This window comes from Amaranthus tricolor, chromosome 7 (assembly GCF_026212465.1).
Source record: "Amaranthus tricolor cultivar Red isolate AtriRed21 chromosome 7, ASM2621246v1, whole genome shotgun sequence".
Lineage (NCBI taxonomy): Eukaryota > Viridiplantae > Streptophyta > Magnoliopsida > Caryophyllales > Amaranthaceae > Amaranthus > Amaranthus tricolor.
The window spans coordinates 29,359,311-29,375,123 of record NC_080053.1 but is presented as its reverse complement, the minus strand read 5'-3'; the positions used below and the strand labels follow the sequence as shown (position 1 = coordinate 29,375,123).

The following is a 15,813-nucleotide window of genomic DNA, read 5'->3' as shown; positions in this document are numbered from 1 at the left end:
ATTTTTGGAATTATGTTTATCCAAAACTTATTCTTTTAATATTTTTGTTAAAATTGCTTATTTGTTTCAAATTTTCTTACCAATATCAGGCAATTTTTAAAGAAAAAAGATAAAATGCTGAAAGAAATCAACAAAAGGTGCAAAAATGATGCAAGACAAACTACAAAAAAAAAAAAAAAATCCAAAAGCCACAACAGGAATGAAAATCGATTCAAACGTCTTATACAATTTGTTCACCTGTCAAACTACCAGCTTGTTATTAAGTTTCAGTTATGATATTTCTGTAACATATCATAACTCTAAATTTCTGACATAAACTCTCGCTCGACGATACGCCACACCGTCAAAGGTGTTATTTACATTTTGATCCAAATGTACAACGTTAAAACTCTCGATTCCGTTCATGTCCATTGCTGTCTCCACTTTCGGAGAGAATGGCTTTACTTTTCTTCGAATGGATTTGATGCGGCCGCTAAACAAACTACAGAAATTGAAATTCACAAACAAGCCCATGTTCATCTCTCATTACTCAAATTCAAGCACTATTTTTCCAGGAACAGTCTTGTTTTCTTTAGCATCATGCGCTTCTCTCACTTGTATAATCGGGAAAGTCTTTTCAACAGGTACTTTCAGCATCCCATGTTCAGCCAGCCTGCGAATCTCATGTAGACCTTCAGAATCAGCTCTCATGTATGTCCACCAATAGTCTGAGACAATATAAAACCAAGATTAGAAGCAATCAAATGAAATCACAAATGTAGCGTTCCATAACAAAAAACGGAAAAAGTCATCAGACGGAATTTGAATTTCTTAAATGGCAAGACACAGGAATATCAAAATAAAAGTATTTTCTGCCCCAAACTGATAATTGGCACTTCCATTTATATTAAAAGAAAAGGAGCCAATACCAACACCAAAGATTTCAAATATTAAAGCAAAACAGGTACCAAAATTTTCAACACCAAAGAAACAGAGGCACATAAAAAAGATCCATGTAACAAAGCTTCCAATGGGGCCTAAATTCCACAGTCCACAGTCCACAGTCCACAGTCCACAAGATATATGATGTCACTGTACGCCTCTGTTACCCAACATCACTCTCAAAAATACCAATCCATTTCAAGAACTGAAACAACTTTTAAATCTAAACCTGCCGTCACAAGCAGTGGACAAATTGCTAAAATTTCACCTCAGTTTAATGATCAAGTTGATAAAAAATAGAGAAATGCATTGTTCCTTTTGGAAACCAGTCCCAACAAAAAATTTATGCGTCTATGACTCTACATTCCATAATAATATAGCCTAAATAAAAAAAGCTTGAACTTTAATCGCACCCAAATCGACGAATCATCATAATATGTCGTATCTTCTTTTTATCCATGTTACACAAATGACTATTCCAAAACAATTACAAGTGATGACGATTGATTAGTAGTTTGGTACCATGCAGCCCCCCTAAAATAACGAAAACAAAATCCTCCATGTCTCATGTTTTACCCCTCAGAATACGTTGAATAATCAACAGCAATATGGAGGGAGAGATATAAAGCAGTCAAGAGTAAGAAGAGAAGGAACCAAATGATGGCGAAAAAATGAGGATGGGAAAAAAATTATTAATCTCAACCTAGACAAGCATAAAAGCCTCTAGTGCATAAATCACAATAAACCATAACTATGCAAAAATTATTTGCCACTCAATGCGATTTTCAAGCAAAGGTAAGAGAATTATCACAGGTGACAACCAACTAGCATGTCACATCCATAAGCAACGGCCAATCCCCCCTTCTTCTGGCACGAAGGCTATCCAGAAAGAGACGATTACTTGTTTTTTAATCCATTTTGCATATTGACATCGTCAATTTGATAAACTCCAATAAAACAAATGAAGGAAATGTTGAAAGCAAAAGAAGAAAGATAGCATAAGTATCTAAAGTGCATATCCACTATCCAGTATCCACAACAAATACAAATATACAATTATGGTATGTTTGGCAACTTAGAATTCATTTCCAAATGTTAAATTGGGCCAAATACTATGTTTGACAAATCTTAAATTTGAAAATGTGGAATTGGGCAATTCCATAGAATTGCAATAACAATGTAAAATTTGGTCAAGTATCAAAATTTGCAAATTTCAAGTATATAGGTGTCATTTACAATTGTTGAATTTGAATACCAAAACTAAATTCCCTATTTTCAAATGAATTCTATGTTGCCAAACGCTATCTTAGTGCATTCACAAAAAGGGATGTGAATTGTGTATCGGTATAAAGTTACTAACGGAAAGATCACCCAATTAACACCAGCTACTCACACCGACTAACTCGTGTAATTGTGTCGGCGTGTCCGACTCGGCAATTTGGTAAAGATTTTCCTAATTTTGGTTCTAAATGTAGTGTCAAGATGTCATACCATTGTCTTAGTGTCAAGGATCCAATACGGACACTTGGGGTAAAATATTTAACTTGAGTAACATAGTGACACTCGTATGCAGAAATACAAAGACAAAACATCAAAGAAAAATATTATTCAGAAAACTATTTGATTAAAGATATGAAAACCAAAGTAGTGCATGGCCAACTAGTGACTTATGCCTGTATAATCATGATGGATCCAATACCTATTCCATGCGAATAACGATACTGAATTTGCTTCTTTAGCAGAAGGGCAGAAGCCATAGGAAGACCAATAGCCAAACCATAATGATCAGAAAAAGATGCTGCCTCTCCCTACACCACAAGAAGGCCATACTTCCAATTCAATAAAATAGAAAGAAAGTTTAGAACATAATGTCCTAACAAGGTATAAAAAATCACCTGCAGAGTCATGTAATGTCCACCTTGCCTCAAAACATTGACTCCTAGTCTTTCTGTCTCTGGTATACCAATGGTATCCAAAACAGCATCAAATTTGTCTTTAATTGCTACTTCACAATCCTGCAAAAGAAAATATCAAAAAGCCTCACGTTGTATACGCATACACAATTTAATGCATCCAAAATTACTTCAAAAATGGAAATAGTTACCTCAGTGATAAAGTCAACAACCTTCTCAGCACCAGCAGCCAAAGCACGTTCAACACTTTCCCCACCAACAGTTGTTGTAACATGGCAACCCGAAGCCACTGATAGCTGGATTGCAGAAAAACCAACTGCTCCTCCACCTCCAATTATTAACACTTTCTGACTGTAGAAAAATGTGTGAAAAGTAAGAAATCAGCTGAACCAAAAGGCAAGACCACGTCTAAGGATAGTGGCACAGCTGAAGTGTCAAGACAAACCAGTAGATACACACAAAAGTTACAGATAAATGGAAAAGCAAAAGATGCACGACAATGCAGCAGTTATTAGACTTCCATACACAATGCCAAAATTATCAAAACGGATGCTCTATGCATGCTCCTTATCTCCTGTCATCTTGGATCTGAACAAGAGACTTAAAAAGAATCAAGTTATCATCAAAGATCATGCCATGGCAATTGACTGAACTACTAAGTCTACAACCAGAAACAGAATCATCATCACTTCTTTCTGTTTGGCTGTTTGGCTAGGTCATTATGTATAACAGCATCACACAACCCATTTGTCCTGTAAGGCTGTAAGCTAATTTATGCAAAAAAAGCACTAGCTCCCGTAGCTCTACAGGTAAGTAGAATACATAACACCATCATATCTACATTTAAACCAACACAAAAATTGAAGAGACAGGTTTAAGGCACCAATTGATAGCAGACAAATTTCCGAACTCGTGAGAAACTGTATAATCCAATTATTTTTAAATCAGAATATTTAGGACACAGAACAATAGAGGGCATACCCTGCAGAAATCCTTGCAGTACTTTTGAGAGCACGCCATGCAGTAAGTGCAGCAAAGGGAATCGCACAAGCATCCTGTACAGTTCAACAATTATTCACGACAGTGTCCAGTCAAAGAGACGGGGATACCTGGTTATAAATGTGACCTGGAAAACAAGTTCTATGAGGCTGGTGGATCTAAATATAAGGTCCACCACATGAACTATTGAACTCTACATGGAATGTCATAGCACACTCTGAGACAACAACTCAAGCTTACTTTACAAATGAGAAAGGCAATTACAAAAATAAGAAAATACTTGATGAAAGGCACCGGGGTTCTGACTAGAGTAGAATGTTTCCACGTTCCACCTCATTGTAACTTACCACATGGCTCATGGCAGCAGGTTTTTTTGTAACTTCTTCAGTTGAGAGAATGGCGTAGTCAGAATATGTACCCCTGATGGCTGTTGGATGCAGTGCCCCAAACACTTCTTCACCTACACTTAATGATCGAACTGAACTTCCGACAGCTGCAACTTCTCCACTAACATCACGGCCCAGAATGAGGGGAAGTAAAGGTTCAAACACAGATCGGCCATAACCTGCTCGCATCTGAGAGTATTAAGTATTGACATAAGAAACAGCTCTACATCAGGATAATATTTGATAAACTGGGCATAGATTCGAAAGCATATCGGGAAAAGCAAGGATAAAAAACGAACAGGTTCCACATGGTCCAATGAGCATGGAACTGGAAAAATAAACTACACAAACAAAGCATGCTAGTAAGTGTTAATCAACCAATATAACTTTATACTGAACCAACCGTGTTTAGTGTTTTGTATGGCTGATAGGAGATATGGATTATAGCCTAAAAGCACCAGAAGCAATTAATAGGAAACTTCAACAGCAATTCAGAGAGATAGTTTCTCTAAAAAACAGAAACAAATAGTATGTCTATCTTCATAATAATCACCTACTCTGTTATAGTCAAATAAAATGATGAACTAAGACGGCAAAAAGGGATGTACTCCAAAAAGAAGTGTTAATACTGCATTTTAATCTTGTGTCAAAAGTTCAGGTGCAGCCATGCAGCTATAATATGGTCATGATGTATATGTAGCACCAGTAATATCTCCCCAAATCCCCTGTAACAGGAATCAATACGCATGAATCGGCTACAGAAGTGCTATATCTTATAGATTACCAGCACTTGATAAATATTGAAAATTGCAAAAACTACAAAACAGAAAATTTGAACACTGGGACTCTGGGAGTCTGGGACTGATTTAATGGTTCATTTGGTGTTTAGCAATTTAATTCATAATCCTTCCACCTCTTCATATTACTTATTCATGGTTATGTGCAACATTTGTCAGTCTTATCTTAATTAATGTCAAGCTTATCAAGTTAATTCATATTTTTCTTCTTCTATCCTAAAAGTATCATGCTAATTTTCACCTCCAAGTCATGCTTTCTTGTGATCCTCCATGCAACTCATTCGGTTCTCCAACCAAATAAAAGAAAATACAAAAGTGTCCCCGAGGGAAAGTCACAACAAAACATGCAAATACATCCACGTACACAATTTCACAAAAATTAATTCTACAATTTCCACTGTTGAAGTTGTACCTTGCGTACATGGTTCAATGAGCTTGATACGATGAAGATTGGATTGAAAGTGTAGAGGACAAGTTTGGATCTTCTCATAAAGCAAGTAGAAGTGATAATTGAGGGCCAAGCATGAACTTAGACGAGCATTGATGCAGAGTTAAATTTTACCTTTTTAGAAATCATATATTTTAGAGGATGTTTATTCTAAATCTTCCATAAAATTGAATTGTACCACAAAGAATTCACACGATGTATAAAACTTAGAGAGCCAAGATGAAAGCCTAAAAGGCTTACAACAAACCCTATCCTTAATCAGTCTTAATTATCTCTATCTCTATTGTAATTTTTATTCATGGACTTCTTGAGTTCAAGTAATAGGCCATTAAGAGGACATTGTACAAGTTGGTTGAATCTCATTAAATTTGTATTCTGTATTTAATTTCTTAATTACTTGCACATGTTTAGTATTCAATAATTAACAAAAGCACCCTACCACCAATATTGATTTTGTAGTCTTTAAATCTACTTCTGCAAAAGTTTTTCTTAATGAAAAAAATAGAAGAATTAGAACATCCTCAATAACCAACTAAAGCACAAGATCATATCACAAATTCAAGAACAATTAGAACATTCATTCATTCATTTTCACAAACATTAACAACTTAATTTTATTAAGGAAGATACTCCCATCATCAAAAGATATCAATCAAGCCAAAATCAAGGAATATAATCACATCCTCAAATCACTCAAAGGAATTCCTCAAATCACTCAAAGGAATATATCCTTGCCTAGATTAGATATTAAACGTTAGTCTCATAGGCTTTCATTACCTTTTATATTATTGTATTCAATTATTTATTTCCTCTTAGTCCAGAATAGCATAGCTCATATTTATCTCATTCCTTATTTGTATAGCTAGTAGCTTGTATTTATACTCTTATTCTCTTTGTAATAATTGAACTAGAATTCATAAACATTCTATAAATTTAAGATATCAAATTGGATTCCATTGTCAAGAAAATGCAAAAATAAAATTAAATCAATGCACGACGCAAATCCACCAATTCGATTAGTATTATTCATATTCCGGTCCAGGAAAACACATACCCGAAGGTCAAGAGGATTAACGGAGACGGCACGAGCACGAACAAGAACTTCATCAGGTTTAAGATCAGGAACAGGTACATTATCACGAATTTCAAGAACTTCCGGGCCACCAAAATGAGGCAAAAGCACCGCTCTACAGCTAGTAACGATACTCCTCCGGCAGCAGCTGCTATAAAACCCTAACCCTAACCCTAAATGAATGTAATTCAAAGAAGAAGATGGAGATGAAATGATTGAATTCCTCAGAGCAGAATCATTAGAAATGCCAATCAATGATCTAAGGAATCGCATTGTGAAGCGTAATTGAAGGTTGTTCAAAAATTTCAGTAGAGCTTTACACCATTTGCATATAGAAGAAAGTTTTAAGAAGGATCTGAATTGAAGACGTTTGATAGAGGAAGAAAATGGTGAGTTTTGGTTATGGTTTGGAGGGAGGAGACGTGTAGGAAGTTTTGTCCGCAGAGTTCAGTTAGCTAATGGCTATTCGGCTATTCTTATATGCGGAAAGCCGGAAACCATTAGAAACACATTAGGTTCATGCTTGGCTAGTTAGGTTAACTTGGCAAAATTACAACTCTAATTTGATCTGTAACTTGTCGAGTCAATATGATTTGAACTTGCTTAACCGTGTAATAGTTTTGGACGAATTTTAGTTTTTTTGGTAGAAAAGATATAAAAAACATCTTATGATAGAAATCAGAATAAGAAATTATATAATGTAATTGAAATGCTAGAGAGAATGAGAGAATAAACCCTAAAAAGATCCTAAAATAAAAATCATAACTTATTCCTATCACTTAATACAACAACAACAATGCAATAACTTCAATCTTAAAAGATCGTTGTCGGCTATATATATGAAATATATCAGTCGGCTATATATATGAACCAATATATCAGTTTTAATGGTAGTCCACATTGATTCTTTGAATTTATACCATCTTAATTTGAAAGTCTAAATCTTGCATATTTTTTTCGTTTTTGTCCTATTTTAGTGTTTCTCGTCCTCTTTTCTAAATCTTCCGAGCTTCAACTTTCTATTATGTAATTAAGTTAGAAATTTCATTTCTACTTTATGGTTTTCCAAGTCTCCTAACATGAGAAGATCTTATTGCAATTTACAACACACATCTCAATATAAAATGTCGGAGGAAATTAATTCAGTTATAAAGTATCAAAAGTCACACTATTACTATGGAAGAACGGGCATATATCTGTATTTGTTAATATATATAAACAAATATCACTAATTTGTACAACACATATAAAACATTCCCAAGATAATAAAATACTTCTTAAGAACTTCTTAACTAGGTAAAGAAAATTCCCAACTCATTGCCTATAAGATATAGCTAAAAATAAAGTTTACTCATGAAATTACCATGGACAAGGCTACTACTATTATTCCTTTGAATCGTTGGTTGATGAAATCGGATTAGAGCACTCTGCCTCTATTGAGACAATCGGAGGACCTTCCGTGCTGCAGCACTGACTGTTATAGGTTCGTTTGGTGCAATACTACCCATCTTTTCTGGTGCGGGAACTGTTTTGGTGGCGTTATCACTCATTTCTCCCTGGGACATGGAGCTTCCAGCAAATATAGTAGTAGTAGTTTCTGGAATACTGCTATCTTCCTTCTTGATTTCCACAATAATGCTTGCAGTACCTGGGTTGATGTTTTCCTGAGAGGAGGCTTCACCTACTGAAGTAGCTGGTTTATCACTCAGTCTTTACCAATTCTGGAGCTGCAACAAGTGTTGAGGATTGAACTGAAACCGGAGCTGGGGGAGGACTTGCGACAGAAATCAGAGTCGGAGATGAAGATGGAGCAGAAACCAGGGCTGGACCAGGAGATTGAGCTTGAATCGCTGTTGAAGTAGGTGCAGAAATTGGAAGCAGAGAAGGAGTTGGAGAAGGACTTGGTGTCAAAGATGGATTTGGAGCAGAAACTGGAGTCCAAGATAAAGTAGTAGCAGAAGTTTGAGTATATGATGGACTTGGAGCAGAAAATGGAATCGAAGATGAAGATGGACTTGGAGAAAATACTGGAACCATAGTCATAGATGATGAAGAAGTAGGAGCAGATTTTGGGGTCAAAGATGGAGCTGAAGCAGAAATTAGAGTTGAAGATGGATTAGAAATTCCAGCTGAAGCTGAATGCAGAACACTAGTAGTAGCATTTATAGTTGTTGAAGAAGGAAATGCGATGGCGGCACTTGGATTGGGACTAGTCATCCCTGACATGGTACTAAAGACAGGGTCAACTGTAGGCTTAATTGAATCTCCAGAAACAGATGCAGATGCTGATTCATTTGTAGTATGAAGCTGCTGCAACCTGTAATCAGTCTCTGGTCGACGACAAACTTTCCTTAGTGGCACAATTTCCTAGAGGCAGAACAGAACAGAATCAGAAAAAAAAAGTCATCATTGATAGACACAGCTTCTGCAGTACAAATCATTCTTTTTGACTTAGATGAGGCAGCCAAGTATTCCCTCCGTCTCCCTGATTTTGCTACACATACTATTTTAGTTCGTCCCGCATGATTTGCTACATTAACTCGTAATATCTCACTAAAATCTACAATTTCTTTCATATAAAACCTATAATTACTCCACGAAGACATGAGCCCATCTGTGGCACCTACATACCCTACAAAATACCAACATTCTACCTTTTTCTTGGTTTGCATGCAACCTCCCGAGTAGCAAACTCAGAGGAACAGAGGAGTAGGGCTCAAGCCTACAACACACTTTTATCTCTCAAGGGTAGAACAGTGAAATCATCAGTCATATACATGCAAGTTCTTTGGCCACTTTCTCCACTCACGCATGGTAATGGCAGAATTCAAGTAACTCATACTTGCATTTGCAATTCATCATGTGATAAAACCTTCAAAACCAAAAGAACAAAACAAAAAGGAACATCCTAATTCATCCTACTAAACAGAAAAATTGAAAGTTAACTTTAACTTTCGCTTAAAGGGGGAATAGCACAGCAGACCAAAATTTTGAATTTTCTTAACTGTTGGCTATTTGTCTTTCCTGAATCCTGACAAAACTACGAATTCAATGGCAAAGAGCATTATGCTGCATCATGCTTTGAAGTTTGAATCTTCTATTTTCCTTAAGCACCTGTGTTAGATACTTGACATCCGACAAGGGTATGGACGTATGGAATCCTTAACTGCAGTTCTTTATTCAAGCATTTCAAATATCTAGACCACATAGTTGTAGCATATAACTATAAAAGTAAAGGGATAGCAAAGATAACGTCAGGCATATGTGGCATATGCACTAAAATGGATATGAGACAAGTATAATGCAAAATTAGCAAACAAGTCAATCTAAAATGTGTGTATGGGGTTTGCAACATGAAAATAAATAAAAGACTTTCTGAAAAAGGAATATATTTTATGAATACTGTGCCCTGTTTCAGTATCTATCCCTAAAAAAGGGTCCCAATTCCCAAATCTAATATTTTAAAGCTTCCAACTATTGACACTTAGATGAACCTACACACGACACTCACACCAATTGCAACCCTAAATCATAGCTAGGATTTGCAGTCAAAAATGATATGATGCATCATTTATAATCTTTTCTGTACCAAGATAAACAATAGGGTTCTCTGGGTACCAGTTAATCATCATGAAAGTTACAAGGACTGAAATTTCATTTACTATTTGAGCCATTTTGTATGCAAAAGCTAACCAACCAGCTACTTCCTCCAGTTTCAGACACAGGTGGTAGTTGATCTACCTGAGGCATGTATTAGAAACATTGCAGAAATAACATAAAGAAGAAATGTGGAGGGCTGCAGTACCTCAGACTGATCATGATCATAACGAACCAGAAATCTACAACGACAGCCTCTCAAATCATGTCTCCTCCTTTGAGCATCAAGGACATGAGCATCAAAGTAAAGAGCCTGGTCTTTTCCTTCCTGGATAAATATTTTAGTGCAAAGTAGAATTTAAAATGATATTTCAACCTATATCAAGTGTCAACTGAGTGATCAGCTACTACCTGAAAGCAAAGTATGAGATCTCCAGGAAGAACTACAATACACTCTGATGCTTCACATGGGAGAGACCGTTGTCTGACATGTTTGCGAATATTGACCCACTCATCCTCTTCTTGCCCAAATCCAGCAAAACGGACAAGAACTTCCTGGAAACCAGAGAGTTACACACAGTAAAACAAATAACGATGAAAAGATAATGGTCTTTCCTTCAAGAGTTACACACAGAAATAATTATGATTACAAAGTTCACTTTGAATTATGAATCCCAACTTTTGTAACTAGAAACATTGATTTATGGAGATCACTCTAGCTACCACAGTCAGATTTGGAACTTTCATAACACAAAAGCTATGGAACTTGCTCGTTGTCCTAAGAAGGATAACAAATAAGGTATAAAGTGCTCTTTGCACCCCTTCTCTCTCTCTCTCTCTCTCTCTCTCGCTCGCTCGTTCTTGATGGTAATGAATGGCTCGCTCTGTCTAGAGACTAATGAATCACTAAGGAGTTGAGTAGATGGTGTTTCTTAAGTATCAATGATACTTAATAGAAATCTAATAATTGTAAGCCAAGGGCAGTGCAAACATACTTAAGGGTTGGAGAAGAGAAATTGAAAACATTACAAAGGTCATCAGGTCGATTATACCAGTGCAAAACAACTAATATTTTGATCTATTAAAATCTAGAAATTGACTAGGAGACCATCATCATCGCACCTTTAGGCCCATTTCTCAGCACTATTGCTGCTGTCAACTATAAGCAATGATGGAATAAAGCAACTACGGGTGCAGTGTCACATGATTTGCTAATCTCCTCATGAATTGCAAATCAAAAGTGAATTATGGTCGATTTTGGGTCTTTTTGGGCGAATCACAAATCCAAAAAGCGAATTGGCTAGTGGATTATGTTACGCTAACGGGGTGGTACAAGATGGTACTAAAGATAATCCTTTGCCTCAACAATAACGCTGCAAATGAAAAGACTATGGAAAACATGGAGGAAAATGGCACAAGGGAGATGCAGCTTTTCAATCTCAAACCTCATACTATTTTAAAAGGTTGTATCAAGTACTTCTACACCTTTATTTCACAATGAAAATGACCACAAGGCCATGGAAATTTCAAACATTATTCATTTTTCAATCTAAGAAAAGATTAATCTAGAGACCAACAAAAGATAGATGATTGACCACGAAACACTTACAGGATTACCAGTCTCAAGATATCTATGAGAAAGAAATTGCTGAACATCATACCTGACAATTCACAACATCAGGAATCAATTAAGAATGAACAATGAATACTTAAGAGTCTTGTTGGAAAACAAAACAGATAATTACCAAATATTAAAATCACACTAATAATACTAGTTAAAGAAATATGTCTACCATGCACCATCCCTAGCAGACTTGGCTTCAAATTCCATCAAAGGATTTTCAGATGAATTTCGTACCATATTGTGACCTAACAAAAATGCAAAGAACATTTATAGCATTACGAATAATATTACAAAGAGACAATGCTACTCTTAAAAGCAACTAGGGCCATAGCGCAAAAACAAGGTTGTATCACTGTCCAAGTTCAAGTTCAAGTTCATGCTTTCTTATCAGATTGTACAAATCAGCCTGAAAAGATCATCGAATAAAATCTATCCACATCTTACCAATAATGAGATACTATATTTTAGAAAATACTAGCAACAATAATCCTAATTATGATCAGACTTCTTAAATAATTAATATTCTAGAATAATCCCATGTTTATGGGGCTGTCTTCTCAAAATGATCTAAAAACCTAAAGTAGCTAGTTTTGTTGGTCAAATGATGGCATCTCAAGCTTTACTTCGCATACCAGGATTGGGGTGGAGAAAAAATAAAGTAAAATAAGTAACATTGAAAACCAAAAGCAACTGTTTGAAGTTTGAACATAATCTTGGACACTTAGGAACACTTTAAAAAAACACCCCCAACAGTTAGGATTACTTTAAAATTATACTGGTTAAGAATATTTTGGGAAGACTAGTCCCGTTAGTTTTTCATACATTTTATTATTGATGTACCATCATTCCGAAACATACATGGTCTTTAAAGCAAAACATCTATGAAATTAATAAACATAAAGCAGGAACCGATGGAAATTTCATTCATTTTTTGCTTTCCATCCTGTCCTAACTCAAGTTAAGGTAACAAGATTTATTTGTACAAACTATATGATTACCATAATCATTACAGCACCAACCACGATATATTCCCTTTCTTTTAAGCATTCACCATTCACTAAAATAGGATGCCAAAACCTTAATCCCAAACTGATGGGATAGTTGCGTGAGCAAATGATGTGCCTAATAGTAAAAAATAATATGATTTCAATCTTTTTTTATATTGTTGATTTAACTGGAACATGCAACGAACAGGGCGCTACAACTTTAAAGATCTTATGTGCGAATCGAACTTAAATTCTATTGATTGCGCCTTGTTCGTACTTAGTATACATATTGGGTGTCTAGGAGAGACAGCTATTCACACACGAGAACATACAATAGATTTTTTCAACTTCGACTATCTCAATGATGTTGAGCTATACATACATCAAAAGGCAATGGAATGGGCACACGAATACATGATACAAAAAGATATTACTGATAATTTAATACACAATACACATGACAAATTTATAGTAAAACTAGGCGGTACCCAGCCATCCAAGTCCAAGAACTTAAATGTATAGAATGCTTGGTGATCAAACTAATTTTACCTGTTGGTATAGGTGCCTGTTGTGGAACAGGAGATAAATTCCTCAATGTAGCAACTTCACCCTGAGGATTTGGTGGCATATGCGACTTTCCAGGCGACTTTACCAATTTTGACCTAAGTGCATAACGCCTATTTTGAAACCAATTCCAAACCTACAACAAGAATCAAAAAGGTCAAAAGTGATCACGAATTTTCTTCAAAAACCAAAAAAATACAATGATCACTGTAGTAAATAGCACAAAATTAATTTTGATACCTGCTTCATTTGTACGCTGATTTTTCCGGATCGCTCCGGTGAGTTGCTGCACTCAAATAAGGTGACACTCAGATAAAGCTAAAACCAAAATTAACAAAAAAAAAAAAAAAAAAAAAACTCATTTAAAATTAAAACACATGAAGAACCTGAATTTTTCAGCAAGAGACATAAGAAACTCCCTGGCAGGCACTTGACCAGCATGTTCTCGTAAAATAGATTCCATTTGTGCAACCTTAAAAAAGAAAATACATACCCATATGCATCAGTTCAGCTTCCTCCTTGCACATATCAAGTTGGCAATGCCAACAATTGGAACACTATGTTAGCTACCAGACAAAGTTCATATATCATACTAGGACATCTTAGATGAATATCCGAAAAATTCAACTAGTACAAACATACGCCATAAACAGGATTAGTGAAATCCAAATACATCTGTAACATTAACCGATGACGTAAAGGAGAAATCTTGAATTACAAAGAATTACAAAATGTTAATATTATTAAATCGAAACAAACTAGATTTCATCTAATTATGTTTTTATTCAACGAAAAAAAAATACAATATTAGTGAATAAACAGCAAGAACCATGATATCATTGGAATAAAATAGACTGGACAAAGTATAAAGGACTTAGTCCACATAACAGCATCAAAGTTTTATTTGTACAGGAAGTTATGATCAAACTCAGAACAATTATTCATGATGCATCCTCCTTTTAAATGACAAAATCAAGAACTCCAAAAATAATGCACGCGACAATTCAACTTAATTCACCAATAATCAAAACAAAAAGAGAAAAATAACAAAAATTCAAAACAATGATATTGATACAGAAGTTAGAACCCACATTTTCAGAGCATAAGAAGAAGAAATCATTGAACAACTCTTCTGATTGAACCCAAATAATCAAATTCTATAAAATTCAAAATAAAGAGAGAGAAAATTTACCTCAGCCGGGTGAAAACGAAAAGAAGGGGCTCCATGGGTAGGATGTCGACCCATTACTATCTGTTTGATTGGCGAAACCCTTCAATTCGAATGCTCACTAAAAGGAATAATTAGGGTTAAATTTCGAAAAAAAATGGTTCAATTTTAGGGAATTGCCGATTTTGTAACCGTAATTCATTTGTAATGGAATGGTGATGGATTCAAGGAAATGAAAAATAGTCTCCAATAATCCCTTAATACGATAAAACCGCAAAGTTTTTTTTTTTAAAAATATTTTGGTTGTTATTTTATTGTTGCCACAAAATCTTTTTTATTATATTTGTATTATAAATTTTGGACATAATTAACATTATTTATAATTATTTTAATATTTTATTTGTGTTTTATTTTAATATTTTTATATTTATAAGCTTTTTTAATTATTTTTTTAATAGTTATGATTTTCATATTTTTTAAACTAAATTTATTTTCATATTTTTTAAACTAATTTTATTTTAATATTTTTAATGATAATTTACTCTTCTTCTATCAAATTTGTTATTTAATAAAACAATAATCCACTTGATCTAAAAAATACATCCATTATCTTAAATATTTTTTTTTTTTTATTTTAGTGAATATGCATTGTAGGAACAACTTGAAAGAACGGATAGATTACAAATTTACAATACAAGAATCTCAAAAACCAAAATAATCACCACCGCTAAAATAAACTTATTTATTGTTTATTTTGAAATAAATCCATCAAGTCGATTTAATTGACGAAATTAAACTCAGTTATCATTTATTCCTAATTGTTTGACTTATAAAAAATGTTTGAGAATGGTTATAAATGACTGGTGAGTTTATTGTAATAAATATACCTAATATTTGAGTTTATTTAAAAATAAATAATAAGTAAGTTTATTTACAATGAATTGAACAAATATTAATTTAGTATTGGTTTATCATTGATAATTCGAAATTCATTAATATATTCTTTATTGACAATTCCCCAAAACTCCATTTCCATTATTTTTAAACTTCTCTCTTTTTCTCTTAAAAAAAATAAATAAAACAATAACAATAAGTCCTATATGATACCATCTTACCACGAGACAGATCCATACAAGCAGTTTAATTAGTATTTTTTTATTAATTAACTAAATAAAAAATTATTTTTTCCATTTTTTAAACTAAATATTGAACCACCTCATATTAAGGCGTCTCATGATAAGACGGTCTTAATAAAAAATTCGTCTTAATATTATTTATTACACAAAAACTTGTATAAAACGGTTATATGGGTGCAATCTATATGTAGGCCAAATAGCC

General features: G+C 34.3%; 2 protein-coding genes across 2 annotated transcripts; both read right to left on the bottom strand.

Moving 5' to 3' along the window:
• Nucleotides 1-138: 138 nt before the first annotated feature.
• Nucleotides 139-7,154, bottom strand: LOC130817452 (uncharacterized). Its single transcript, XM_057683161.1, has 7 exons — nucleotides 6,519-7,154; nucleotides 4,181-4,408; nucleotides 3,816-3,889; nucleotides 3,026-3,185; nucleotides 2,817-2,936; nucleotides 2,621-2,729; nucleotides 139-707 (listed from the first exon to the last, which is right to left on the bottom strand). The coding sequence occupies exons 1-7, from the start codon at nucleotides 6,807-6,809 to the stop codon at nucleotides 526-528; spliced, it is 1,164 nt and encodes a 387-aa protein (XP_057539144.1). The 5' UTR covers nucleotides 6,810-7,154; the 3' UTR covers nucleotides 139-525.
• Nucleotides 7,155-7,677: 523 nt separating this feature from the next.
• On the bottom strand, nucleotides 7,678-14,740 carry LOC130817451 (protein SAWADEE HOMEODOMAIN HOMOLOG 2). The gene is made up of 9 exons (XM_057683160.1): nucleotides 14,500-14,740; nucleotides 13,694-13,779; nucleotides 13,548-13,593; nucleotides 13,293-13,443; nucleotides 11,927-12,002; nucleotides 11,743-11,794; nucleotides 10,545-10,688; nucleotides 10,342-10,461; nucleotides 7,678-8,903 (listed from the first exon to the last, which is right to left on the bottom strand). Exons 1-9 carry the CDS (start codon nucleotides 14,551-14,553, stop codon nucleotides 8,238-8,240), a joined length of 1,395 nt encoding a protein of 464 aa, XP_057539143.1. The 5' UTR covers nucleotides 14,554-14,740; the 3' UTR covers nucleotides 7,678-8,237.
• Between the last annotated feature and the right edge of the window lie 1,073 nt (nucleotides 14,741-15,813).

Coding starts and splice junctions, on each gene's coding strand:
- LOC130817451 (XM_057683160.1), bottom strand. CDS start 14,553: ATGGGTCGACATCCTACCCATGGAGCCCCTTCTTTTCGTTTTCACCCG. Junction 13,780..14,499: donor TTCGTTTTCACCCGGCTGAG/GTAAATTTTCTC, acceptor TTCTTTTTTAAG/GTTGCACAAATGGAATCTAT. Junction 11,795..11,926: donor TCTGCTAGGGATGGTGCATG/GTAGACATATTT, acceptor GTGAATTGTCAG/GTATGATGTTCAGCAATTTC.
- LOC130817452 (XM_057683161.1), bottom strand. CDS start 6,809: ATGCGATTCCTTAGATCATTGATTGGCATTTCTAATGATTCTGCTCTG. Junction 4,409..6,518: donor TTAATCCTCTTGACCTTCGG/GTATGTGTTTTC, acceptor TAATACTCTCAG/ATGCGAGCAGGTTATGGCCG. Junction 3,186..3,815: donor ACTGCAAGGATTTCTGCAGG/GTATGCCCTCTA, acceptor ATTTTTCTACAG/TCAGAAAGTGTTAATAATTG.